General features: G+C 47.8%; 1 protein-coding gene across 1 annotated transcript; it reads right to left on the bottom strand.

The window, feature by feature from the left end:
* Positions 1–1,875: 1,875 nt before the first annotated feature.
* Positions 1,876–27,241, bottom strand: SULT4A1 (sulfotransferase family 4A member 1). Its single transcript, XM_032971834.2, has 8 exons — positions 26,931–27,241; positions 21,582–21,712; positions 18,522–18,602; positions 16,647–16,773; positions 14,979–15,073; positions 13,830–13,968; positions 11,276–11,293; positions 1,876–7,398 (listed from the first exon to the last, which is right to left on the bottom strand). The coding sequence occupies exons 1-8, from the start codon at positions 27,100–27,102 to the stop codon at positions 7,286–7,288; spliced, it is 876 nt and encodes a 291-aa protein (XP_032827725.1). The 5' UTR covers positions 27,103–27,241; the 3' UTR covers positions 1,876–7,285.

The raw sequence follows: 27,241 nt of genomic DNA on the forward strand, positions 1-27,241 counted from the left end.
TGTTGGGTCATGACCTTTCTCGCGCAATCCCCTTGGTGATGCTGCGTGTCATAGCGGTACTTGCGGACCCTACTTCTCTGGGCCTCTATGTGCTATGAAGAAGGACCGTCGCCTCTTCGATACTGCTGTCTTTTCATGCTCCACTGTTATCGACAAATGCGTTGAGTTTTTGTTTTTTTGATTGAAATTATAGATGCAGCTAGCACTTTCGTGATCATCATCGTGATAATGCGATTTGTAGCCTGCACAATATTTCACAAAATTGACCGTGGACTACGAGGCGCGTGGAGCCAAAAGCCCCACCAGAAGCTGGGTTGACCTGGTGCCACCACTTGACTCTTTGCCCTCACAGGGGGCACCACAGGGTATTAGTTTTAGGCCAACACTGCATACTTTTGTAGCACCACCACAGGTTGGCCAGCTCCATCTGGCTGACACCAACGCACCTTTTTTTTCCCGCACCTCCGATTAGCACGGCTGGGTGCGTAAGGCGTAAAAGAACTTTAACATATAGGGTACAGTTTTAGTCAGGAGCCACGGTGTAAATTGTAGTATAGTGTCTCATTTATTTAAGGTTTCCCCTCTTGAAGAGCCATTGTTTCACTGGTCAACCTATCATACGATTACATTTTCTGTGATAAGGCAATGCCACTGATGAGTTATTCTTTTTAATTCATGCTTGTGCAACACCGCGTACACGGTGGTGTTAATGTTCCGTTTTTTTTTATTTTGACCACGAGAGAAGGTGCTTCGACATGGATCTCGTATTGAAAAGTCCGTTCAAGCCCGTATTGAACTATCCCCTCAGCGTGGATCAGACGATCCTGCCGAAAGGTGTGCAATCGTTTTGTTACTTGTGGCTCGGCTCTTTCGCCATCGCGTCCGGTCAAAATGTAGGCGATAAAGTAGTGAAAATGTAGCCAGCTCAATCTGGCTGTCACCAACAATACATGCAGCAAACAACTACATGTGTCGTCGCAAGAGTAATGTGACAATTGTATAGAAATATATTGTGTGTATAGTGCGTGTATATATTGTGTGTATAGTGCGTGTATATTTTGTGTATATATCGTGTATATATTGTCTATATTGTGTACGTATTGTGTGTGTGTAGTATTTTAGCCTAGAATATATTTTCCTTTGAAGGCCGCAATATTATTGATGGAAGGAATGGAGTTTTGTTTTTTTGCACCACTGCCAATGCAGCAGCATCAACATAATTTTGTAAACTTATTCAACATCACTTAAGTCGAAACGATACAGCGATAAAAATGTCTTGCCTATACTAAGTCACGACCCGACGGCCATGCTGGATTACACTACACCCGAGTACAAATAGTGTTACTCGTGTTACTGGTAGTAATAGAATCTGTCTAAATCAGCTCAAGCCTCCCCTAAATGATGTGGCTTCTGTATGGCCACCCCTAAGCTGAACCCCCTCCCTGCCTCTTCCTCCTCCCTCTCATCTCTCCTGAACTCTTGGCTCCCGTGTCTTTGTTCCTTTTATAATTTAACTTTTGATTTCCCATTGTTTCTCTTTTTTCCCTATTCAGTATTTTTGTTTTTCCCATACATTCTATCTTTGACTTTTCTCCCTTTCCCATGGTGTGGCACGGGTACAAAGTTGCTCTTAACTAATAGTCACACCAGTGTTATTAGTGGTTTTCTCACACTCGGAAGCAGTCATATCAGATGTAGCCAAAAACTATAGGGCCATATGAAGGCAATATGCAATACCCACAGGTGGAATGGTAGCGCAGTGGTTAATGCACTAGACTATGAACCTGGCAACTCGAGTTTGATTTTTGTGGCCATGGATAAGATCGGTGGCGAGTGGTGTTTGTCGTGCGTACAAAAAAACAACACATGATGAACAAGTGTAGCCTTTTTTTGTTTATGAGGTTTTCATAGTTTCAACAAAATCTTACAGAAGCCACAGAGCTTTTGACTTTACGTACAAGTGCACTTTCACGATAGATTGAGTCTCGGGAAGCTGAATTTTGAAGCTCATTGGGCACTCCTCATACCCAGTAAACATGGAACGTTGGGTCAACGTTAGGCCAACGTTGGTCTGATGGTTCCCAACATATGCCAACATTGGCCCAACGTTGCATATTTTCCGGGTCTCTACCTTTAACTCCTACAGTACTACATTGATCAGCAGCGGACTCTGGGAAAAAACCTCGTCAGTTTAAGTTTGCAAATTACGAGTAAACGATTTGTCAACCTAGGAAACTTATCGGACTTTGGATAAGGCGTCAATTTTCCGACAGTTTGGGCTGCAGCAAATTCTGTATCTGTTTAGACTTGTGGGCTAAGGGCAGGTGGTCCCCGCCACTGTACATGGTCCAGCCTACGAAACTAAACTCCTGCAGGCCAGGCAACCGCATGGAGGGCGCTGAAGAGTGCGCCCACAATTTTAAAGCACTTTGTCTCGGCCATGATTACAGCGCACTCGTGTTCCCTTTCGCAGCTAATGTCTCACTTGAACAGCACGACTTTCAAAACATTGAAGAAGCACACCTCACCAGCGTTGGTTAAAAACATAATCGCACTGCCATATAAACGTTCATGCCCTCGCTCGTGGTGCCCACCTGGGTGGGGCAATGCACCAATTATCCCCCTTTACTCGGCCCTACCGCATCCAATTCGGGTTGCTGTTTTTGTTCGTGGAATTTTTGTTCCTCCTCCGTTCTGTGATCAGCGCTTTGTACCGGGCTCGCGTTGGGTTTTAATAAAAAAAATTATATATTAAAAAAAACCTCACCGCACTAATGTATGGCATAGCCCAAGGCCCATTAGTTATCGGCAGTAATTATATAACAAACAAAAAACTGTTGATAATGCTGTGGTGGAAACGTACCAGTGTATGCCGGTACACCATACCGCCACTTCTCTCAAGACCAAGCGCGCGTGTGTCACCAGCACTATTCAGAACGGTTCCGATTCCTGTACCGCGATGTTTACGCGTTAGAGGAAACGGTCAGTGGTCAGGAGCTGTCGCAGCACGCTCGGGTGTCATCACTGACACCTACACAATACCGTACATTTCGACCACCGTTGTTGATATGTGAGAACCTACATAATTTGTTAAATAAAAATAGTTCGACCTGCTAAAACAAGCGCGACGGAATTTGCAAATTAAATATAAGCTCATTCGTGATTGCGTTTCGGGCGAGATAGCGCGAGTAAAACGCTGATGTGTGTCATACGCTCTCTGCCAACCAACATGCTTTGGAATTTTAACTCGCGCGACGATCTTTGTGTGAATCATATTGGTCACCAGAGCCCACTCGCGTTGAATATAGGTTGATATACTTTATATACATACACTGTACACGTATACCATTACAAGCAGCTCTACGTGACCACGACAATATGCACCGCAGTTTGTCGAAGAATTCCTCACAACACTTTGAGTCACAGGAAGTAAATACAGCACCTGTCGGCAAAGAGGGCACACGTGGAAAGCACACATCTCAAAAGACAAAACTCCAGCTTTACGTTTGGCGCAATTACCCACTGCACAATACTTTATAACCCGTGGCACGCAGCACGGGAAGTGGATGAGAGTCAAGGATAGAATTCGTGGGAAAATAAATCTAGGGGAAAAAGGAAAAGAGCAGAGAAGGAATGGGATTCATAATAAAGGTTTTTTTGGGTTGGATCGTGTTATTTATAAATGTGTCGTAACCCTCCACCACCCAACACGGCCAATCAGCAAAAAAGTGTCACGTTGACAAAAAACAAATAATTCACTACTTTAGCCCACCGGTGTGTTGAAGAGTGAATCCACAACATTTACAGTCGTACTCAAACTGCAAATGTTGTGGATTCACTCTTCAACACACCGGTGGGCTAAAGTAGTGAATTATTTGTCTTTTGTCAAATAAAATTCGCGAATTGCCCGATGATGCTGGATGTAAATTACCAGCGAAACGTCGTACTCAAACTGTAAATGTTGTGGATTCACTCTTCAACACACCGGTGGGCTAAAGTAGTGAATTATTTGTCTTTTGTCAACGTGACACTTTTTTTGCTGATTGGCCGTGTCGGGTGGTGGAGGGTTACGACACATTTATAAATAACGCGATCTAACCCAAAAACCTTTAATATGAATAATATTGGTCGCGAAAGCCTACGTGTTAAACTGAGGAATGGGATCGAGAGAAAAAGGATCGAAGAAACGGGAGCCAAGGGTTCAGGAGAGATGAGAGGGAGGAGGAGGAGGCTACATCAGGGTCTCGCACGCCGCTGCTGCATGAAGGAAGAGTGGCACCTGTTCTCACAGCAAGCGGTGGGGAGAGGTTCAGAGTGGGGCTGACCACACACAAATCACGTGGTTTATGGGAGGCTTAAGCTGATGGCTAGATTACTGCACGCACACACATCTAGTTTAGCAAACCATAATTGGGGGAAAATGCATTCTGGACAGAACGCTCATTCTTCAGGCAGGGGAAAGCAATGCATTATTTCCAGGTTTGTACTTTGGTGTCTGTTAGCTGAGTGTAGCTAGCTTCTGCAGGCTGGTGCAGTTCAACATCAACATTTCCCGCAGGCGGTCCAGCAGCGCCTTAAAGCAGCGGTAACCAATGCACAAAGCATTGCGACGATCCGTTCCGGTGGATCTCAAATTGCTCCTCCGCGATGATCCACCACCACCAGAAATCTACGACGAATAAGCGGGTGGATTTAACCCTGTGATATACGACAGACGTAGCAAGTAGGGGCACCTTGCGTTGGTGCAAGTTATCATACTTTGAACGTAGTAATTACTGTAGTAATTTTTATTGGCGAATTTTTACTTGCCGTCGGCTGTAGCGGAAACTGTTGTGCGCTAACGATGTCGGTGTTTGTTCTGATCTGTCACGAGACCCACAACAGAATCTCTAGTGATCCACTGGTGAGTCGCAGTACATGTTCCAGCCAAAAAGTACTGCTGGTCGCCCTTGCAGGAGGTAAAGTATCGTGTGTCTCAACGGGTCGACTACACGACAGTACTTCTGTCCTCCATTGACGCTCATTAATTATAATTTCACTTGGAGCTGTGATATTTTTTTTTTATAAATCAGTCTCTTTGTTCTGCATAAACAATGGTAAACCTTTCTTGCCAGGCAAACAATATAAGAGGGGATGATCACCGGTGCTAACGAATGTACGTGTAGGTGTGCGATGGTGTCGAGTTGTGGTGTCTGAGATTTGGGACGTTGTCCTGGACTGTGTTACTGCATTTCCCAGAACAAATATATGTAATCTTCGATGTACGATGGTCCACATTTACGTTTATATAATGCCACCATTGATTTACGACACAGGAACTTTATTTACGATGCATCTTCCGACACCACTTCAAACATATTTGACCATAGTCTGGTTATAAGTGTTTTTGTGGATGTTTACCTGTTAAACCCTGTTAATTATGGCCTATAAAAGGAAAAACAAATCGGCAAGTGGTGTTTCTACTGGTTACCATCTATGGGAAAATAGTGGTTAGATTTACGACGGGGTTACCATTGTGATATCGTAAAAGCAGGGACCGCCTATATACGTTTGTCTTTACTGTTGCCGAGCTCGGCACCACAGGCCCAAAACACTAAGCGGCTGGCAAAAATAGTCCTATTAAAGTTGTGAAGGATAAGAGCCCAATACACATGCAACGTTGGGCCAACATTGGCATGTGTTTGGCCCAACGATGCCATGTGGTTGGCCCAAAGTTCCATGTTAACTGGGAAACTGGTATGATCCGGTAACATGGTTCTCTTGATCATCCATCTGCTTGATTTACCTCTAAATCTTTGAAGGCATCCGTTCTCGAGCTGCACAAACGGGAATCACAATTCGACAGTTCCACATTTGCCACGACACGCTGGCAAACTGTCATCCAGAGAGATTGCAGATTCTGACTCGTACAGTGCCATTTGGGGAAAGGCTGTGACACCCGCTGCGCAAACAGTTAAACACATTACCTGTCAGTGATGCATAAGAACAAATAATAAGAAATATATTGTGACGTTTTGGGCAATGGCCCTTCATAAATGGTGCTATGAAAAAGCCATTACCGTGACGTTATTTGTGACACTCGGCCATCATGTGCTGTTGTCCAGATCAAAATTTTTCCAAATGTGAGGATGACACCGCAAATTACTAAACTGGGACTTACACAGCAGCAATGATCACCCCCTCTTGGCAGACTAATGCCGCATGTCACTGTTGCAAATTAGACTCAGTAATACCTCGGTTAACGAATCCTCTGGGAACGAATTTTCTTGATAACGAAGTCGGCCGTGGAGGGGGTTCCTTCGACCCCCCCTATTGTTGCCAAAAAAATAATAGAAAAAATATATTCAGAAATGATGCAAATAAATTTAAAAGAGTGACGCTTTAAATCCGTATTCACACATTTGCAGAGGGGGGCCACTTTCGCCGATAAGATACCAGTGTGAGGGCCGCCACTCATTCTCAGATTTGTGTATTGTCGGGGGCCCGACGTTGGAGGCCGCACTAAAGGCCACCAGGGGCCACCTTAGGCCCGCAGGCCTTGCAACAAAGAACACTTTTAAATTCTGCGTGTGTCCTGTAGACACAACCGAGTGGGGTTTATGTCCTGTACATGATCAGCAGCCAATCGGCGAAGAGCTTCGGAAATCCCCCCTCACGAGGCGCAATTAGCGGCGCGCTTCCCGCTCTTCCCTCCGCCATTGCTCAAGCTCCTTGCGTTGGTGAAACGTTATCGTGGTTTTTACAGTTTTAAAGTGATTTTACTAACCCCATTGTCATCCAAACAACGAAAATCTCGTGCTAGTGGCCTTACTGGGCAAGAAGTGCAGCGTGGAAATCCATTTCTTTGACCTTTGGTAACGAGTTTCTGATAACGAAGTGACATCATGGAATGCATCTACATCGTTAACCGAGGTATTACTGTATCCCAATCTCTTAAATTGTCACCTGGTTATACAAAACGAACTTGAACTCACCTGGTTAAACAATAGCTATATTTGAAACTTCCACTGATAAATTGGTCCAAATTTGAGTTATTACTAACATTTCTCAATTTGGGTTACACATAGCAACACTGCCTCCCTACTATGTGGAACGTAGCGCCTTTGTCACGACAGTCGCCTTGCTCTTTAAATAGCGTCACGAAATAGCAAATGTGCCCGATTGTTATCGTCGTTAATACACGCGTCGTAAAGTAGCCTGGAGATGGTCTGAGAGTAGCGGTGGGTACGAGCGTGGCCTATCTGGAGGCCGCGACGCGGCTGGCGGTGGCAACGCTCGGCCAACTCTACACCTGGAAGTCGAAGGTGAGGTCCGACTTGCCCAGCTTCTGGCGGTAGACGCTGTCGAAGCGTTCGTTCATGGAGACGGTGAAGATGTCCTTCCAGAGACCCACGCGGCCTGCACGCAAGCCCGCCGGGGGGAGACGCGCGAAGACTACAATCGCATCAACCAAGCCGACGTCGGACCTACGTTGGCATGCGGTTTGGAACCTTGGACCAACGTTAACTCAAACGATTTCACGTTCACTTGAGGGGATGGCACCTGGTGCCACTCGGCCAGTGGAACTTGTTTTAATTGTAACACCCACCACGGCCTTTTGTGGCTGTTTGCAAACATCCATTTAGGCTCCAACATGCTTAAATACTCATTCATTCATAATATAGTGTGTTTTCGGGTTAGATCGCGTAAATGTGTGTCGTTAAACCCGACACCACCCGACACCACTCGACACAACCAATTAGTCAGGTTTTTCACATAAACGGAACATGCCAATTCATTACTGGTGTACTGACATAAAATTGGTCACTAAGTAGCATAGCGCTGGCTGCTGGCAGGGAAGGGGATCTGCAGCTTGAAGCAGCCCTGACTGACAGCAGGCCACGTGATAGACCCGAGAGGGATCTAGGGTAAAAGTTATGGAAGGGACACGTCGAGAGCCCGCTAGTAGTTCCAGAAGGGGGGCGTGGCCGGGGTGGAGTGAGGCCACGCTAACAGAATAAAAGGGGACTCCGAGCGGGAGCTCGGGGCAGTTGTTTGGAGTGGGATCCTTGTCGTTGCTGCTGAAGGTCGTCACCATCGCCGCTGTCGTCTCCACTTGATAATTGCGCTGCTAGACGTAGTTGGCTGTCTTAGTTTAGCGCCGTCAGTGTCGGACGGCTCGCGTTGTCTGTAGGCTAGCAACCATTGTAGAGTTGCGTATAAGCTAGAGACAGAGTGTGCAACAGTGTAGGGCAGGGGTCGGGAACCTATGGCTCGCGAGCCAGATGTGGCTCTTTTGATGATTGCATATGGCTCGCAGATAAAACAAAATATTCTCACTTGTTTTAATCCATCCATCGATTTTTCACTGCGCATGTCCTGTTCAGGGCTGCAGGAGCAATTGTCCATTATTTTAATTGGATGATACTGGCCTACGTTTGCCGTTGCTGGGTAAAACAGGTAAACGCCCCCTTTTGAATCAATCTGAGACTGCGTCTGCTCGGTCATTAGCTCAAAGCTAACCCTTCGACGAAGAAGATGGCGAAAAGAAAAAAAGACGACGAGTATCGTACATTTCAGGACGAATGGACCGAAGAATTCGCCTTTGTGGAGAGAGCGGGTTCTGCGGTGTGTCTAATTTGCAATGACAAAATTACATCGTTGAAACGGTCGAATGTAAAGCGGCACTTCGACACGCACCACGCTACCTTTGCATCAAAATACCCTGCGGGAGACAGCAGAAAGAAAGCGTGCCAAGAGCTTCTGAGCAGGGTGCAAGCTAGCCAGCAGCAACTCCGCGTATGGACCCGGCAAGGTGACTATAATTCGGCTAGCGTTGCTGGTTCTTTAGCAATAGTGAGGAACGGAAAACCATTCACAGATGGCGAGTATGCTAAAACGTTCATGCTGGATGTAGCCAATGAACTTTTTGATGATCTTCCGAACAAAGACAAGATAATCAAACGGATACAAGACATGCCTCTGTCGGCAAGAACTGTTCATGATCGTACCATCGTGATGGCAAACAAAGTGGAGGAAACGCAAGTGAAGGACATAAATGCAGCGCCGTTCTTTTCTCTGGCTTTGGATGAGTCAACAGACGTGAGCCATTTGTCGCAGTTCAGCGTGATTGCAAGATATGCTGTTGGTGACACACTGCGCGAAGAAAGTCTTGCTGTTCTGCCATTAAAAGGGTCCACAAGAGGTGAGGATTTATTCAAGTCTTTCATGGAGTTTGCTCAAGAAAAAAGTCTACCTATGGATAAACTTCTCACAGTGTGTACTGATGGTGCTCCGTGTATGGTGGGGAAAAACAAAGGATTTGTGGCGCTTCTCCGTGAACATGAAAATAGACCCATCCTAAGTTTCCATTGCATTATACACCAGGAGGCACTTTGTGCTCAGATGTGTGACAGGCAGTTTGGCGAAGTGATGTCGCTGGTCATTCGTGTGATCAACTTTATTGTTGCCCGAGCCTTAAATGATCGCCAGTTTAAAACACTGCTGGATGAAGTTGTAAATAACTATCCTGGTCTGCTTTTGCACAGCAATGTGCGTTGGTTGTCAAGAGGGAAGGTGCTTAGCCGTTTTGCGGCTTGCCTGAACGAAATCCGGACTTTCCTTGAAATGAAAGGCGTCGGGCATCCTGAGCTAGCCGACACCGAGTGGCTCCTCAAGTTTTACTATCTCGTAGATCTGACTGAACATCTGAACCAGCTCAACGTGAAAATGCAAGGCATTGGAAATACAGTGTTATCCCTTCAACAAGCTGTATTTGCTTTTGAAAACAAGCTGGAGCTTTTCATCACGGATCTTGAAACAGGTCGTTTACTACATTTTGAAAAACTGAGCCAATTTAAAGATGCATGCACAGCAAGTGAGCCCATTCAAAACCTTGATCTCCACCAGCTAGCTGGCTGCACATCCAGTCTCCTACAGTCCTTCAAAGCACGCTTTGGATAATTTCGTGAGCACACTCGTCTTTTTAAGTTCATCACCCATCCAAACGAGTGTTCACTGAACACAGCCGACCTGAATTACATCCCTGGTGTCTCCGTCAGAGATTTTGAAGCAGAAGTGGCTGACCTGAAGGCCTCAGACATGTGGGTGAATAAGTTCAAGTCACTGAATGAAGATTTGGAAAGAATCACACGACAGAAAGCGGAGTTGGCGAGCAAGCACATGTGGACAGAAATGAAAAAACTCCAACCCGAAGACCAGCTGATTCTCAAAACTTGGAACGCGCTTCCTGTCACATACCACACACTGCAGCGTGTGAGTATTGCTGTATTGACCATGTTTGGATCTACGTATGCATGTGAGCAGTCATTCTCACATCTTAAAAACATCAAGTCCAACCTACGATCACGTTTAACGGATGAAAGCCTCAACGCTTGCATGAAGCTTAACCTCACCAAGTACCAACCCGACTACAAAGACATTAGCAAATCCATGCAGCACCAGAAGTCGCATTAATGGTGAGTGTTATAACAACATTATTTAAAAGAATAAATTCAGAGGCTTATTATACTGACATTTAGTTGAATTCACTTTTAAAATATATTATATGGCTCTCACTGAAATAAATTTCCAAATTTTTTGCTTTCATGGCTCTCTTAGTCAAAAAGGTTCCCGACCCCTGGTGTAGGGTGTGTATTGTATATAGTGTACAAGGTGTGCTCGGTGTTTGATTAACGAATTGCCTCCAAGAAGTTACGTCTCCAAGTCGGTCACAACACGAGTACAGCACACCGGGGTGTTGGAGAGCAAATCCACAACATTTACAATATGAGTACACATTTACAATCTGTGCTCAGATTTACACGATATAACCCCCCAAAAAACGATATTATTAATGATATTGGTAGCGAAAGCCTACGTGTTATACTAATTAATTGGCTGAAAACATCTTCATGTATAGAGGACTGCAGAGCTTGGGAAATTGACGGTAGCGCCGGCTCACCACCATGGCTGCTGCCTTGCTGCTTTGGCTGTGGTTTCTCGGCGATTGTAAGATATTCTGTACAGTATATAAAACTACAGTACATATAATTACTATTACTGTATTCTCCGGATTATAAGACGCTTCTGAAAGTCAGATGCACTTAACGCTTGTGCCTGGTGTTAATAAAGTTATACAGATCCGGTCACACACACGTACATGAATATAAGCAGCACCCCTGAACTCTGCTTTAAATAATATGGTTAGTAGGAGGAGAGTGCATCTTTGAAAAGTTTAAGTTGATGTCGGTTGCGTTGCTGATGAAATCGAACATAGGGAGACGTGTCGCCGTACCTTGCTGCAGGCTTCCGACTGCAAAGTGGAGAAACAAAACAAAAATGGTTCAGTTAAAAGGGTTTAAACTTGGGAAAATTACAAAATAGGTGAATAGACTATATATATCTGTCTCTCCATGCAAAAAAATGAAAGGACTGCTCCTGAAACAACCCAACCTGAAAGTGATTAATATCAGCAGCATTGATTCAAGACAAGCAAAACACTGATGACCGTATGCACAACCATAACGCCATGCGGCTGATGGGTTGTGTGAGGACAAATACTTTAAAAATAGATTGTGGGGAGAGGCATATGCAGGAGATATTGTCTGCTTATTTTGTTTTGTATATTCCACAATGATACACAATGATTGTGAAAATAAACGAATCTTACAAACTCCGGGAATGTTAAAGACTACTTCATCGACCTGAACTTGACCCAAAGTAATTACTCGGTCCAAAAACCAATACTGAGGTTGTGTTCTGCTTGTGTATCATTTTGTACAACTACGGTCGATGTCACGCAGAGGGGTTTGTAATGATATTTTTTATCAACCACAGTGGAGAACTGGCCTCGCTTGCTCAGACGTGGCGCAAGCACTCAATTGTTTAAAAAACATTAAGTTAATACAATAAACTATATACAAAATATTTTACCAGGTAAAGCCCACTAAGCTATATAGCTATTTTTTCAGAAGCGACCTGGCCACAGATGATAGCTCAACGAAGTGGCTTACGTGGGAATGTTTATCAGCCAAATACTTTAAACGCACGTTGTTTCTACATGTGGAGGGGAAAACCGGAGGACCTGGAGAAAAATCCACGTGACTATGGGGAGAGTGACATGCAAAAGCCGCTGTTGGTACTCGGGCGAAAAAAATATGAGAGGATCGAGTGTGGCGGTCGCAGACTCCAGGATTCAGTATTCTACTCATCTAAAGAGCCTTGGCACCATACTCGACCAAAATGTCGTTTTATCACCACGTGAAAAATATCGTTAGGTCCTGAAACTTTCATATCAGGGATCTACGACACATTTGACGACTATTGACTCGTGACATAGCCACCGCGGTGTCGTGTAGTAGCATAGTAACGACAAGGCTCAATTATTGCAACTCACTACTCTGGGACGTCTGCCAAAAACATTACCAAACTGCAGCATATACAAAATTACTTGGCACGTATAGCGACGTACTGCAAGATCCAACCGTCTCCGTCTAGTGCTCGCCGAGTCACATTGGCTTCCGGTTGCCGAATGTATATGTTATAAGATAGTGGTCATTACACACAAAGTGCTTGCCACAAATGAATCAAAATAGCCTGCTGATCTCGTCAGAGAACATAAACCATCACGCAAACTCTGGTCATCCTCACAGCGTCTGGAGCACTCTTCCTTCTGATATTACGAAGCCACTGGAGCTATGCACTTTTAAATCTAGATTGAAAAATTATTTATTTAAAACTGCTTTTTGTGTTTAGTTTGTTTTCCTCCCCTGCACCTCCGAGCAACACGGTTGGCTACGTACGGTGCGAAACAAGCTCCACATACATTTATGCATGCAAACTCACACTATACAGGCATCGTCAGGATCACCGTGGCGCCTACCCACCCCCCCCCCCCGTCCGAAGATGTTCAAACACCAAATGGATACCTATTACAAGGCACCACATCTGCATTAACCACACATACTCCATAGTGTGAATGTTTTGTGTAAAAAAATATGTTGTTGTTCATTGTGAGTTGGTACATTCAGAATCAGAATATTATTTATATTGGAGAAATCTGATGAGCTATCAAGCTCTTTTTCACGGATGTCCAGTAGGGGCGGGTGAACATGTTACAACAACAATTAACACAAAAACACGATAGGAGTGCAAAGTGCAAGCAAGGTAAACAAATCACTAAAACTTACAAATAAAACAACCATCCACATCCTGTATGTGTATGAATTTTTAACTTGTTTCATACTGTACACAGCCAAACATTCTAGTCGGAGATGCTGGGGAAGGACAAAAAACTAAACAGAAAGCATATCTAAAGAAATTTGTTTTCAATTTATGTGATTTAAAAGTGCATGTGGCTTCCTAATATTGGAAAAAACTGAAAGCGTGCAATGCGGTGACCGTCTTTGTTCCATGGCTAGCCAAAAGCGTCTGCGAGTTCACGTGATTGGCTTATGTCCCTTGACATCTGAGCCATGTCCCTGTAGCTCCTGCCAATGTTGACAGTCCTAGGCTGTGGTGGTCATTGTAACAGAGCTGCTAGGCTCAACAATGGGGTCAAGCAAGGTTGCGTGCTGGCACATACACCCTTCGCCATATTCTTCAGCCTAATGCTCCAGGAAGAAAAGGAGGAGCTGACATAAAGCTTCTACATCCGATTGTAATAAGAGGGTGAATGAGAGACGTTTTAGGAGATGTCTGTGTGTATGGATGTTGAAATTTGTTTGCACCATACGTAACCAACCGTGCTAATGGTAGGTGCTACGCAGTCTGCGTGTTCCGGCTTGGGGTCAAGGGCGGGGGGGCAGGGGGCGAGGGCGAGGAGGGGTGGAGGGGGGTCGGGGCGGCACCTCGGCTGATGGGCAGTGCGTCGGTGTTGCAGCAGTGGTCGATGATTTGCTGGCAGTAGGCGACCATGCCCTCCAGGTGCGCTCGCTCATAGGAGACGCCCAGGAAGGAGGAGAGCCTCCCGAGGACCCTGGGCAGGTCCTGCAGTACCGACAGCAGTAAACGGTCAAATTCCGATGCTCCTCCTCCCCCTCCTCCTCCTGAAATACTTCCCCACGGATGGCACGCAACGAACGGTCGTGTGCCGCGGCGGTCGGAATTGCAAACAAGCCCAGAAATCGGTCGTCATTACCGAATCATGATTGGTCTCTCTTGGGCTTAGACCTTCGTGTGGGTGTCATATCAGAGCGAGAACCCTCCACCACCTGAAACAGGCTAACTAATGTGACGATTTAATGCGTTTTTTTCCAGCAAATCTGGTTACGTTGAAAAGCGAGCATTATGTTGAGGATTTTGGAGATTATGCGCAGCGTCATCAGGCGTCGGCAGGAGCTCGGCGCTGGAGCGAATGTGCTTTCCGATCCGGGCCCTTGAGCAGATGCCGACGTGCGTTGCAACATGACGATCCGCCAGGTGCGCTGACAAGCGATATCACGTGACCACTCGATTTGCCCGGCCGTGTCGGGAAGTACAGGGTTCTCGCTGTAGTTGACATCTTATGCCCACGACCCAACCCCAACAGGAGTGGGTGGGTAGGTAAGGAGGTGGGTGTGAATCGCTGGGTTCATACACCGCAGTGCGTGAACCACTGTGCCACCGCTCAACCTACAAGTTGCTTACCCTATCTTCCACTCTACACGCGTGTCCCACCCAGAACAACTTCTTTCTCATTGCATCTACAATGCTGTATTCCCATATTGTATTCTAAACATCCAAGTCTGAATTCCTAGCATCGTCCGCATGCATCTACACTGAATTACCAGAAGCACCATTTTTAGCCGCTTAAAGTCTCACTCTGTGACAGGTGTGGTGGAGAAAAATCCACGTGATCACAGGGAGAACATGCAAACTCCAAATATCCAGGTGTCAGGGTCGGGATTGAACCCACGACCCTCCTGCATACCAGGCGAGTGGAAGCCTTCACCACCACCGCCCGGCTATTTTGCCGCGCAACGCGAAGACAACGTGCGCTTGGGCGCTGCAGCACAAACCATGTGCAAGTCCTCGTATTTCACGAAGAGGATGTTTTCATCATTGCGGTGCGCCCAGAAGTCCTGCACGTGCTCGAACCACGATCCGTAGCCCACTGGCAGCAGCAGCAGGAGGTGGTGGTGGTGGTGGTGCCGGCAGAGGGAAAGCAAGGACGAAAGAGAGAAGGAGACAGCAGATAGTTAATATGCCTCTTTGTTAATTGAACACAAAGCATTGTACATACAACAGCTGTACCAAGATAGCTTTCTGGCTTGTTTGAATGGTATTCGCTTTCCATCATTGTCATCGGCCATGGTTATTCTGCAGTTGAATGAAGGCCTCCCCAAGGCAACGGCCTCCCGAAATACGACTTGCGGAGTATTTGTCATGAAGAAATTAAATGCACATGAAGCCCAATTTGCGTCCCATCAAAATCTGCTCTCGCCGTACGTTCTTCTGCTCACACGAAATATTTTGGGGCATTTTCAATGGGGAAATTTCTAATTGCCAAAAAGTTGATTGCGCTATTAAGGCTTTTGACAAGAGTATTGCCGCCGCATTTACAGAGCTCCAGGATGTGAATTGTGAGCGAGGCATGAGACGCAGAAGGGAATGCCGTGGCGTTGGGCCCACGCCAACCGGGAGAGAGAGTGGGCGCTCCGTTCACGTTGCTGTAAGGCCGCGGGTGGCATGGCCACCAGGGGAGGGCGCAGCTGCCAAGGGACGGCTTCAGCGGTGACCCCCCAGAGTTCGACCCGGATTTGATGTTAGCACGGTCGTTGGACCCTAGAGCCAACACTGCCAGGGACTGCCAAAATCTCAGCCTCGAGAAGAGATTCACAACGGATTTGACGAGCCTGTGATCTCCTTCATGGATGGACTGCAGGCAAGGGATACCGAGTCACAGATATAGTATAAGTATGTATATCGGTTGAACGTTTTTCGCACCTCTGATTTGCACGATTGGCTATATATGGTGCAAAAGAAGATACATACAACCATGCTAATTAGTTGTGCGCAGGAAGGACAACAAACTAAACACAAAAGCAGTTCTGAAGAAATTCGTTTTCAATTTAGATTTTAAAATGCACAGCTCCAGTGGCTTTGCTAATATCGGAAGTACGCGCGTTCCAGACGGCCGCAGGCAAGCATCTGAAAGTGCGCGATTGCTGTGACCATTATCGTTTGATGGTCAGCCAAAAGAGTTGTGCCGGGACAGCAACTAAAGGAGGCAGCGATGGTGCAGGCAAAGTGGGGAGGCGGGGAGTAATAAGGGGAGCGGTGGTGTTGTTGCGGTTAGCGCGCTGCGCTATGTACCTGGCGTCCCGAGTTCGAATCCCGCTCATGGACAAGACCAGCGACGTTCATCGTTCATCTGAACCAGTCCTGGGCCTCCTCTAGGTCGACTCAGCCTCAAATGAGTACCTGGTGCAGTGTGTAAATATTTCCACTGGGGAGACAAAGGCTGCCGGGCGTGGTGTTGGCCACCAACGCCCTCATGCGAAGTGCCGGCCTTCATAGCTGCTCGCTAACAGCACTTGCCCCGACAGTCTGATAAGGCTACATGGGGGATATTTTCTCTTTGCGAGGGAGGTATCGGCAGGGGATCATAGACAAACGCTTCCGGAGCTTGGCGGCACAGGCGCAGCGGATCGTGGGTGGGTGAGAGGCGGCATGGCGGCTCTCACGTTTGTCGTAGATGAAACGGCGGCAGAAGTCCTGGAAGGTGCCCCGGTAGCTCATGGAGCGCAGCGAGCGGTGGAACTGGTAGTAGGAGACCACCAGGTCCTTGGGGTTCCTGGCCATGTACACGAGCTGCAGCGCCACGGGCACGTGCCGACATTACCGCGCGTCACCGCCGACTAGCCGTGGGACGCATAAATAGACGGACGTCAGGCGAACGTTGGCATGTGGTTAGATCAACGTTGGTCCAACGTTGGCATGTGGTTAGTTCAACGTTGGCCCAACGTTGGCATGTCGTTGGAACCATTGGGCTCACAGCCCAAGTTCCACGTTTAATAGGGAAGCACAGAACGTCGTAGTTGGAGGAGATCTACGCATTAGTACGCGTGGCAACGCCGTTCAATATTGATACGTGCCGGGCTGTGGATACCCACGTATTGTCACGGCAAGGGGTCGGGTGACTTAGCTCAATGAAGAGCACGCATTTCCCACAGGAGTATTCAACAGAGACCTGCAGCTCTGGGTTTCCTGCTGTAAACATACAATTACAACCCTGGGAAATAAACCCCTCCCAAAATTCGGGCTAAGCCGGTTAAGATTACCGAAATAATGAAAATTATTTGCAAAAAAAACTTTGAGCGCTAAGCTGCTTGCTGTAGGATGGTGTTCTTCGCTAATCCTCAAAGGGGGGGCACTTTGGCCGATAAGGGGCCGTCCTTAAATGACGTCACGAGGGGGGGAGGGGGTTGGTTTGAGAAATGTGACGTTACATAAAAATGCGCAACTTTAAATAAACAATTAAATTGAATTGTTATAACAAAACAAATTTTTATTAATTTTTATTATTAACTACTTTATTATTCAAATTTACTAAGGTTACCAATAATTTTTTCCATGAAGGAGCATTTTGCTTCTCCATGGGAGAATTGAGAAGCATAAATTTTGTAAATTTTTTGAATTATTGTTATTATACATTTTAATTCTAACGATTCTACCAGGGCTTTTCATTCTGTGAAATGAATATGTGATTGTTATAAGTGTACTCTCCATTTTGCTTCGTTCTACTACAAAGTTTCAAGTATTTTTTAATAGTTATTACTTTTAATATTTTATAAATATAAGAGAATTTCAACATAATATTCTGAACATCTGCAGTTTTAGTTAGACATGGATTTTTTTCAAGTAAAATGTATGCTAAATTTCAGCTTTCCATGCTTCCTTTTTAATAAATGTTTTCTCCTACAACATCAGTGTACAGCACCACATTAAATACGCACTACAATGACAATAGTTTAAAGTTATTTGAAGCACGTTTTATTTTCAAAATGGAAATATGGTTTTAGGGGGGGGGCAGAGCTGTGTGACGTCATATTTGAGGGGGGTCTGACTTTTTGTGACGCCGTGTGACGAGGGGAGGAGAGGGGGGGTCAAAAATCGGCCAAAATCGCATGACGTCATTTATGGACGGCCCCTAAGACGTCATCAGTATGAGGGCCGCCACACATTTGAAACCGCTATGGTTTGACAGCAGCACGATAATGGATGGTGTTTTCACATTCATGTATTGTCAGGCACCGCAGTAAAGGCCACAAGGTGGCCACCAGTGGCCACCGTGGGGCCTTGCAATGAAGAACACCGCTTTCGGAGATGGTGCACTTATGTGCACTTTTAATTCTAGAGCTATTGCATTTGACCTATCCGTTGTATGGAATTCAGCGAGCATGAGCTTTGCTCGGGCTCTCTGTGTGCCGTATTTTTACATTTGTATTTTTATAAATATATTGCACAGCGCTCTTCAACAGCGCTCGTTGAAGCATCTCAACATCGCCTATCCTGGCGATGCTCCAAGCCCTTTGGAGGCCACGCTCGCCCTCAATTACCCGGGCCTTTCCGTCCTGCAGCTCCTTGGGCAGGAACTGGTAGGGCAGGTGGCTCTTGATGATGCGGGGAGATGGCAGCACCTGCAGCGCAGCAACGTTCACAAGCGTGCGAGCACAAGGTCACGATATTGATAACAATAATTATTCGAAGCTTTCGCGGCTGCAGGAATTACTCTTGGGTTCTGTCGGTAAAGTGACGTTCTTCGCCGAATTTATTTTCTTTTCTACGTGACGTTACCGAAAGAACCAAGGAGGATAATGATTTCAGCTTGTAACGCGCAGCATGGGATTTGCTCGCTCTCGCACAAGAGAACGACTCAGAAGCGTGCGAAGGAACTGTGGAGGGAAAGCAGCCACACGATTGAGCCGGCGCCAACAATTGCCCGAGCTCTGAGGTCATCTAGATATTAAAGGGCGTACAGGCCAATTAATGTGTTTACATGTGGGAGAAAACCGGAGGGCCCATAGAAAACCCCACGTGTGCGAGGGGGCAACGCTCGATCCACATACAGATGGAACCGATGGAGATTAGCCCGTGCTTTGTAATACTGCCTTTTGGCGAGCCAGGGCACGGCTCCTCCTCGACGCCCACGGGAAGCGAGTTTCGCAACCATCTTTGCGTGATCCACCAACCCTCGCTATTGCCTCCACAGCAGTGGGTCACAAGCCACGTGCATGGCCACAACGAACGATGAGGCACATGCGGCTGAGTGCACACACGGCATGACACCGGTCCAATTTTGCGTGTGTTTAGTTTGTTGTCCTTCCCAAGCACCTACGATTAGCACAGTTGGCTACGTACGGTGCGAAAGAAGTTCAACATACGTCCTATCGTCTCCACCATTAACTCACCCACCTACAAACTAGCCCGATTTCTGTCTGAGACCCTGCTTCCTTTCACGGGCAAGTCCACCTCAGCTGTACTTATCTCAGCTCACTTGGTTCCTCTAATCAAGGACATCTCACTGTCTCCAGATGATTTCCTTGTCAGTTTCGATGTAGTCTCTCTTTGTTTTCGATCAGAGGAAAACAGAAGATGCTCGGTGTAGTCAGCACTTTGCTTCGTTCATCATTTCGTTTTTTTTATTCTTTGCTTTATGTAACCCACCCCCCACCCCCCCCCCCCTTTTTAAATGAAATATTTAACAAAATATTTTTTGCTCTGCTCTCCTTACCCCTTCCCTCTCTCTCTACCCCCTCTCTGCCCCCCCCCCCCTCTCTCTCTACCCCCTCTCTTCCTGTAATCTCTCTGTTCACCAATGTACCTGTACTTTACACCATTGCAATCATTGAAGACTTGGTCCAACAAGGACTGAATCCAGATGTACCAACATTGGTAAGGCACTGTCTTACCAACACATACTTCACCTGGAATGGTACATTCTACAAATAAAATGAGGATACCCCAATGGGTTCTCCCTTATCGCCAGTGGTAGCGAATGTTTTCATGGAGACATTTGAGACAGATGCCATCCAGACATCCACCCTACGTCCTTCCTTGTGGAAGAGATACGTAGATGACACGTTCGTCATCTGGCCACATGGCCTGCCAGCACTGAACCCATTTCTCAACCACATCAATTCCATACACCCGTCTATCAACTTTACCATGGAAGTGGAAAAGGATGGCAAGCTACCATTCCTGGATGTTTTGATCGAGAAAAGACCTGATGGCTCGTTGGGACATTCGGTCTACAAGAAAGCCACCCACACGGATGCCTATCTAAAGCCTGACTCCCACCACCATCCAAGCCCAGAAGAATTCCCTCATCAAAACATTACACCATAGGGCCCGTTGCATCTCCGACCAGCACCACCTAGCTAGTGAGTTGGAGCAGGTACACCAAGCCTTCAAGATGAATGGATACTCGGACCGTACAATCCGCAAAGCTGCCTCCCCAGTCATGGGGAGACAACCTTCTGAGGATCCAATCAAAACCATCACTTTACTGTACATAGCAGGGGTTACCAAAAAGATTTCCCAAATCTTAAACTAACACAAGATCCAGGTTCGTTTCAACACAGTACACAAAAGCCGTGATTTAATCCCATCTGTAAAGGATGTGATTCCTGACATGCAATACCCTGGTGTCTACAAACTGAGTTGTGGTTGTGGCAGCAGTTACATTGGGGAAACGAAACGACATGTCAAGGTTCGTGAATACAAGGCAGATGTGAAACACGGTAGGACCAATACCTCTGCCGTTGCTGATCATTGTTTAACGCTGTGGGCTAACACGAAATATATATTTTCCAAGACGGAGGTACTGTGAAAACCTACCGGCTACCTTCAGAGATTTGTTCATGAAGTTATCCAGATATATAAACACATAAAAAAATTCAACCGAGAGGATGGGTACAAACTGAGAAATCATTGGAAGGACGTTATTAACCAGGTAAAGTCTTAACTGACTGTGATGTTTCCATCCTACCTGCCTATGTTAGCTGTTATTTCTGACTCTCTATGTGTGTGTCTCTCTCTTAGATCTCTCACATCTCCTTTGGATTGCACTCTCATGCTCACATGCCCTTTGGATTGCACTCTCATGCTCACATGCCCTTTGGATTGCACTCTCATGCTCACATGTCCTTTGTATTGCACTCTCATGCTCACATGTCCTTTGGATTTCACTCTCATGGTGCTAATCTCTCATTAACACTGCTGTTGTGCGCATATGCGGGCATGATACTCTTACGTGGCGACGGAAGCTCATTCATGCTAATCTCCCTCCCTAATCCCTCTCTCCCTAATCTCCCCTATTAACACAACTGAGGTGCTTGCGTCCGTGGATGGAATTCCTTTCCAGCTCAGACCCCGCTTGCTTGCCCATCGCCACATAAATAACCTCTTGTTGCTGTAACAGCTCTCTCGCTGGTTCAGCAGTTCCACTGCTGGATTATATTTTTTTCCGCCTGAGGACGACCGCTTGTGTTGCGATCGAAACGTCGTGATTTATTTTATTTTATACCTACGTGACTTTACCGAAAGAACCAAATAGTATGCGTACGTATGTTGGCATGGGGTAGGAATGGGGCGGTTGGGTGTCACGGGAAGGGTACCTTTACTGCCTCCAGGCCAGGCTGCGGGTACTCGAGCACGGGGATGTGATCGTCGATGTTCATGAGGGCGCTCTCGTCCACGTCAGTGCCGTGGCTCACCAGGAAGACCACCTCCTGCAGCAGACTCGTGCCTGTCCAGCGCCATGCCGGGCCCGTCAAGAGAAGCGCGCTCTCTCCGTGCCCCCTCGCTCTCCATTCTCTCCGTGCCCCCTCGCCCTCCATGTGACCTCGCTCTCCATTTTCTCGCTCTCCATTCTCTCTCGCTCTCCATGTCCTCTCCGTCCTCTCTCTCTATATATACTCTCTCCTCTATCGCCCACTCCATTCTCTCTCTCTATACTCTCTCCATGCCACTCACTGTGTGCCACTCAACCCGTCTGCCAATCAATCTGTGACGCACAATCAGTGCCAATCTAGCACATCTGGTTAATATGATTCATGGATCTTTCATAAACATTCTCGGTACCGTTTGTGTATTGTTTTGATTGCAAATGTTGGTAATGAGGGCAGAGGAGCGACACACAACAAAGATCGGAGCCCCTGGCAGATAAAAACCCAGCGAGGTGACACATTAAGGAGCACAGGCAGTGGCATCTGCCAGTCATCTCAGTCAACCCACGGCACCTGGGTCTGTTCCGTGACACCTTCTGGCCAGCAGTGAGACCCTTCGACACTTCGTGGCGGCCTCAAAGTGCACCTAGCCTGGCAAAAGTGGTGACGTATCTTATACTTCGTGGGGAATGGTGGGTATTGATGTTCCTGTTACTGTACTGTTTACTCCCACATTTTCTTCAATGTGTGCCTATGCCGTTAATTTTCAGTCTGAATAGAAGCATTACATTTCATAAATAACTTAAAAACAAGTGCAGATGTAGAATGCCCGAAGGGCCAGTCTGACTGAAAATGCGTTTTGATCGTGGGGCTTCTGTGTGAGTCACACAGACACACGACCATGTGTGTATACACAGACACACCACCCTGTGTGTATACACAGGCACACCACCCTGTGTGTACACACAGACACACCACCCTGTGTGTGAACACACAGACACAGCACCCTGTGTGTGAACACACAGACACGCCACCCTTTGTGTACACACAGACACATGACCCTGTGTGTATACACAGACACACCACCCTGTGTGTATACACAGACACCCCACCCTGTGTGTATACACAGACACACCATCCTGTGAGTATACACAGACACACCACTCTGTGTGTATACACAGACACACCACCTGTGTGGATACACAGACACACCACCCTGTGTGTATACACAGACACACCACCCTGTGAGTATACCCAGACACACCACCCTGTGAGTACACACAGACACACCACCCTGTGAGTACACACAGACACACCACCCTGTGTGTGTACACAGACACACCACCCTGTGTGTATACACAGACACACCACTCTGTGAGTACACACAGACACACCACCCTGTGAGTATACACAGACACACCACCCTGTGTGTATACACAGGGTGGTGTGTCTGTGTGTGTACACAGACACACCACCCTGTGAGTACACACAGAAACACTACCCTGTGAATATACACAGACACACCACCCTGTGTGTATACACAGACACACCACTCTGTGAGTACACACAGACACACCACCCTGTGAGTATACACAGACACCCCACCCTGTGTGTATACACAGACACACCACCCTGTGTGTATACACAGACACACCACTCTGTGTGTGTACACAGACACACCACTCTGTGTGTGTACACAGACACACCACCCTGTGAGTATACACAGACACACCACCCTGTGTGTGTACACAGACACACCACCCTGTGTGTGAACACAGACACAGCACCCTGTGTGTGAACACACAGACACAGCACCCTGTGAGTACACACAGACACACCACCCTGTGAGTATACACAGACACACCACCCTGTGTGTACACACAGACACACCACCCTGTGAGTACACACAGACACACCACCCTGTGTGTGAACACACAGACACACCACCCTGTGTGTATACACAGACACACCACCCTGTGTGTATACACAGACACACCACTCTGTGTGTATACACAGACACACCACCCTGTGAGTATACACAGACACACCATCCTGTGTGTATACACAGACACACCACCCTGTGTGTGTACACAGACACACCACCCTGTGCGTATACACAGACACACCACCCTGTGTGTATACACAGACACACCACCCTGTGTACACAGACACACCACCCTGTGCGTATACACAAACACACCACCCTGTGAGTATACACAGACACACCACCCTGTGCGTATACACAAACACCCCACCCTGTGTGTATACACAGACACACCACCCTGTGTACACAGACACACCACCCTGTGTGTATACAGAGACACACCACCCTGTGTGTACACACATACACCACCCTATGCGTACACACAGACACACCACCCTGTGAGTATACACAGACACACCACCCTGTGAGTATACACAAACACACCACCCTGTGAGTATACACAGACACACCACCCTGTGTGTGTACACAGACACACCACCCTGTGAGTATACACAGACACACCACCCTGTGTGTATACACAGACACACCACTCTGTGTGTATACACAGACACATCACCCTGTGTGTATACACAGACACACCACCCTGTGAGTACACACAGACACACCACCCTGTGAGTATACACAGACACACCACCCTGTGTGTGTACACAGACACACCACCCTGTGAGTATACACAGACACACCACTCTGTGTGTACACACAGACACACCACCCTGCGTGTATACACAGACACACCACTCTGTGTGTACACACAGACACACCACCCTGTGAGTATACACAGACGCATCACTTCTGTTCTACATCCGCTATGGCGTTATCCTTCGGTCCAGCCAACACCCAGCACACTTTAACGCGTCTCGTATTTCTAACAGTGACAATGCCTTTTGTGACTGGCAGCTTAAATAACTCAGCAGGAGCGCATGAACGATTAACTCCCAATGACATCTCGACCGTACCCTCGTTACAAAACACGCAAACAGTGATTGCAATTCGCTAGATAATTACTGCTTTTGATTCGCGTGCAATTTAGCAGACGCACGGGCGGGTTCGCACGCTGAGAGGGAATTCGGTTCTCAGCTGGTCAAGCCGCAATCACGTACGAGTCTGGAATCTTGAGCACGTCACTTTTTCAAATAAACGACTTAGAAATAGGACGCGAAATTGTGAATCAGCGATATTTATAAAGGCCACGTTTGTGAGTTCCCGCAATAGGCGCGTTGTTTTGAATCCATTGCGGGATTCCCATTGTGCACCGGTCTGGCTGTGAACGAGATGTGTTTTTATTTCTAAAATCTCCCTGCCTGTATTCTATGCAGTCTTTCCATGTCGCGGCCGTGCCTCCGCTGCTGCACGTGGCTGCCTGTAATCCTCCAGCACTGTGGAGACACCAGCGAGGGTTGGTTGGATCACTGCGCTGTTGCGAAAATCCCTTCTACCCATGGGCGTCGAGGAGGGGCAGTACCCAGGCTCGCCAGGAGAAGGCGGTGGGAGCCAAATGTGGACAAAATCGCCACCTGTTTCCATCTGTACAGAGGATGGGGCGTAGCTACCCCCTCGCGCAAGGTGTGGCTTTTCTCCCCACGTGAATAATAAATACGACTCACCATTTATTCGCGGAACACATCTCAAAATAAATAAACAATCTGACAGAACCCTCCTGAAAACGAATCCTACGACTCAGCGTGGCTCTGCTGGGAAAAAATGAATAATAAGTTAATACCAAAGGCCCCCCGTGTAGCCTTAACAGGCTGATGGGGCGAGTGCTGTTAGTGAACAGTAGCGCCACCTACAAATTCCGGATCGGCACACGAGGGTGTGGGCTGGGTGGCGTGGTCGGCACCAGCGTCGCAGTGAAAAGAGAACAACCGCCCGGACCCGTGTGTAGCACACAAACACAGCCAGCAGCACACACACATCAGCACACACGCATTACACACCGAACACACGTAGTACACAGAGCACACACAGTACACGCAGCACACACCGAACACGCAGTACACGCAGTAAACACGAAGTACACAGAACACACGAAGTTGTCATGCACCATGGAGTAAGCACACGCAGTACACCAATACACACGCAGCACGCACAGTACGTATACAATATACACAGAACACGCCATACACGCAGTGCACACTGCAGGCATCACCCGCGGCACACACCGAGTATATATTCTGTACACACCACACGCAGCACAACGTGGAACTAGCAGTAGTGTCGGGGCGGCGTGACGTGCTGAATACCGCGCGTTGGTTACGTGCGATGCGTGTGCCACGTTCGCGTGTCAGTAATGGGCACAAATTGAGCACAGAGCGTTCATTGTCCGGCTGTTCAATAGCCCGGAGTGGGATCGTTGTGATTGGCTGTGATCGTTACAAAGCGCGGCCGCGGCGAGGGAAGGCCGCCAATGTGCGCCGCCCCCGCCCGTGTCAGCGCGGTGCTCGCCCGGCCCAGCACCGCCCAGCACCATCCTGCACCAGCCAGCGCCCTGCACTACCCTCCACCACCACCACCCAGCTACCTGCACTACGCAGTACTATCCAGTACCTTGCACCGGCCAGCAGCATGCACTACCCAGCGCTACCTAGCACGATCCAACACTCGGCACTAACCAGCGCACGGCACCACCCTGCACCATCCAGGACCCAGCACCACCAGCCAGTACCCAACACCAGCCAACACCACCCTGCATCACTCACGACCCAGCACCAACCAAAACCCTGCACCACCCACCACCAGTCAGCATCCTGCACCAGCCAATACAACCGTGTACCAGCCACCACACAGCACAACCCGGCATTCCTCAGCATCCAACACCAACCACCACCCTGCACCAGCCAGCACCCTGCACAAGGCATTATCCACCATCCACCACCAAGCAACACCCTGTACAACCCAGGACCCACCAGCCAGCACAATCCAGGACCACCCAGAATCTGCCAGCACCCAGCAATACCCATCATTACTCACCAAAACCCAGCATTACCCAGCACACAGCATCACTAAGTACCCAGCAACACCCAACGATACCAACCTTCAAGCACCGCCCAGCACCACCCAGCACTACCGAATAGCCAGCACCACTCAGTTCAGCCCAGCAATGCTCAGCAACGCCCAACTCCCAGCACCACCCAGCAACCAGTTCCACTGAGTAATCAGCAACCTGCACCACTCAGCACCGACCAAACACCATCCTCCACCATCCAGCAGCAGCCAGCACCATTTAACACCACCCAGCACCGGTCAAACACCATCCTACACCACCCAGCACTCAGCAGCAGCAACACACGCACCCGACTTGGGGTAGGTGACGACCCAGATGTCGTCCTCGCGCACGGGGAACGCCAGGATCTCGTCCATGATGCCGCGGCAGAAGGGAGGCAGCCTCACGTTGTTGAACTCGAAGTAGCGGTTCTCGAGCAGCTCGCTCGGGGTGCTGGGCGTCTCCACCTCGCTCTCCGCCATCGCGGCGCGCGGACGTGACTCGTGCAAGCGCCGGATCGGGCGGCTCCCAGTTCGTGCGCACCGTGCCGAGGTGAGCGGGGTGGTGGTCGGTGTCCTCTCCGCTTACATCATTTCCACCCCCTCCCTCACTGCTCGCTCT

This window comes from Petromyzon marinus, chromosome 47, assembly GCF_048934315.1.
Source record: "Petromyzon marinus isolate PM22_M1 ecotype Great Lakes invasive population chromosome 47, UKy_Petmar_22M1.pri1.0, whole genome shotgun sequence".
Lineage (NCBI taxonomy): Eukaryota > Metazoa > Chordata > Hyperoartia > Petromyzontiformes > Petromyzontidae > Petromyzon > Petromyzon marinus.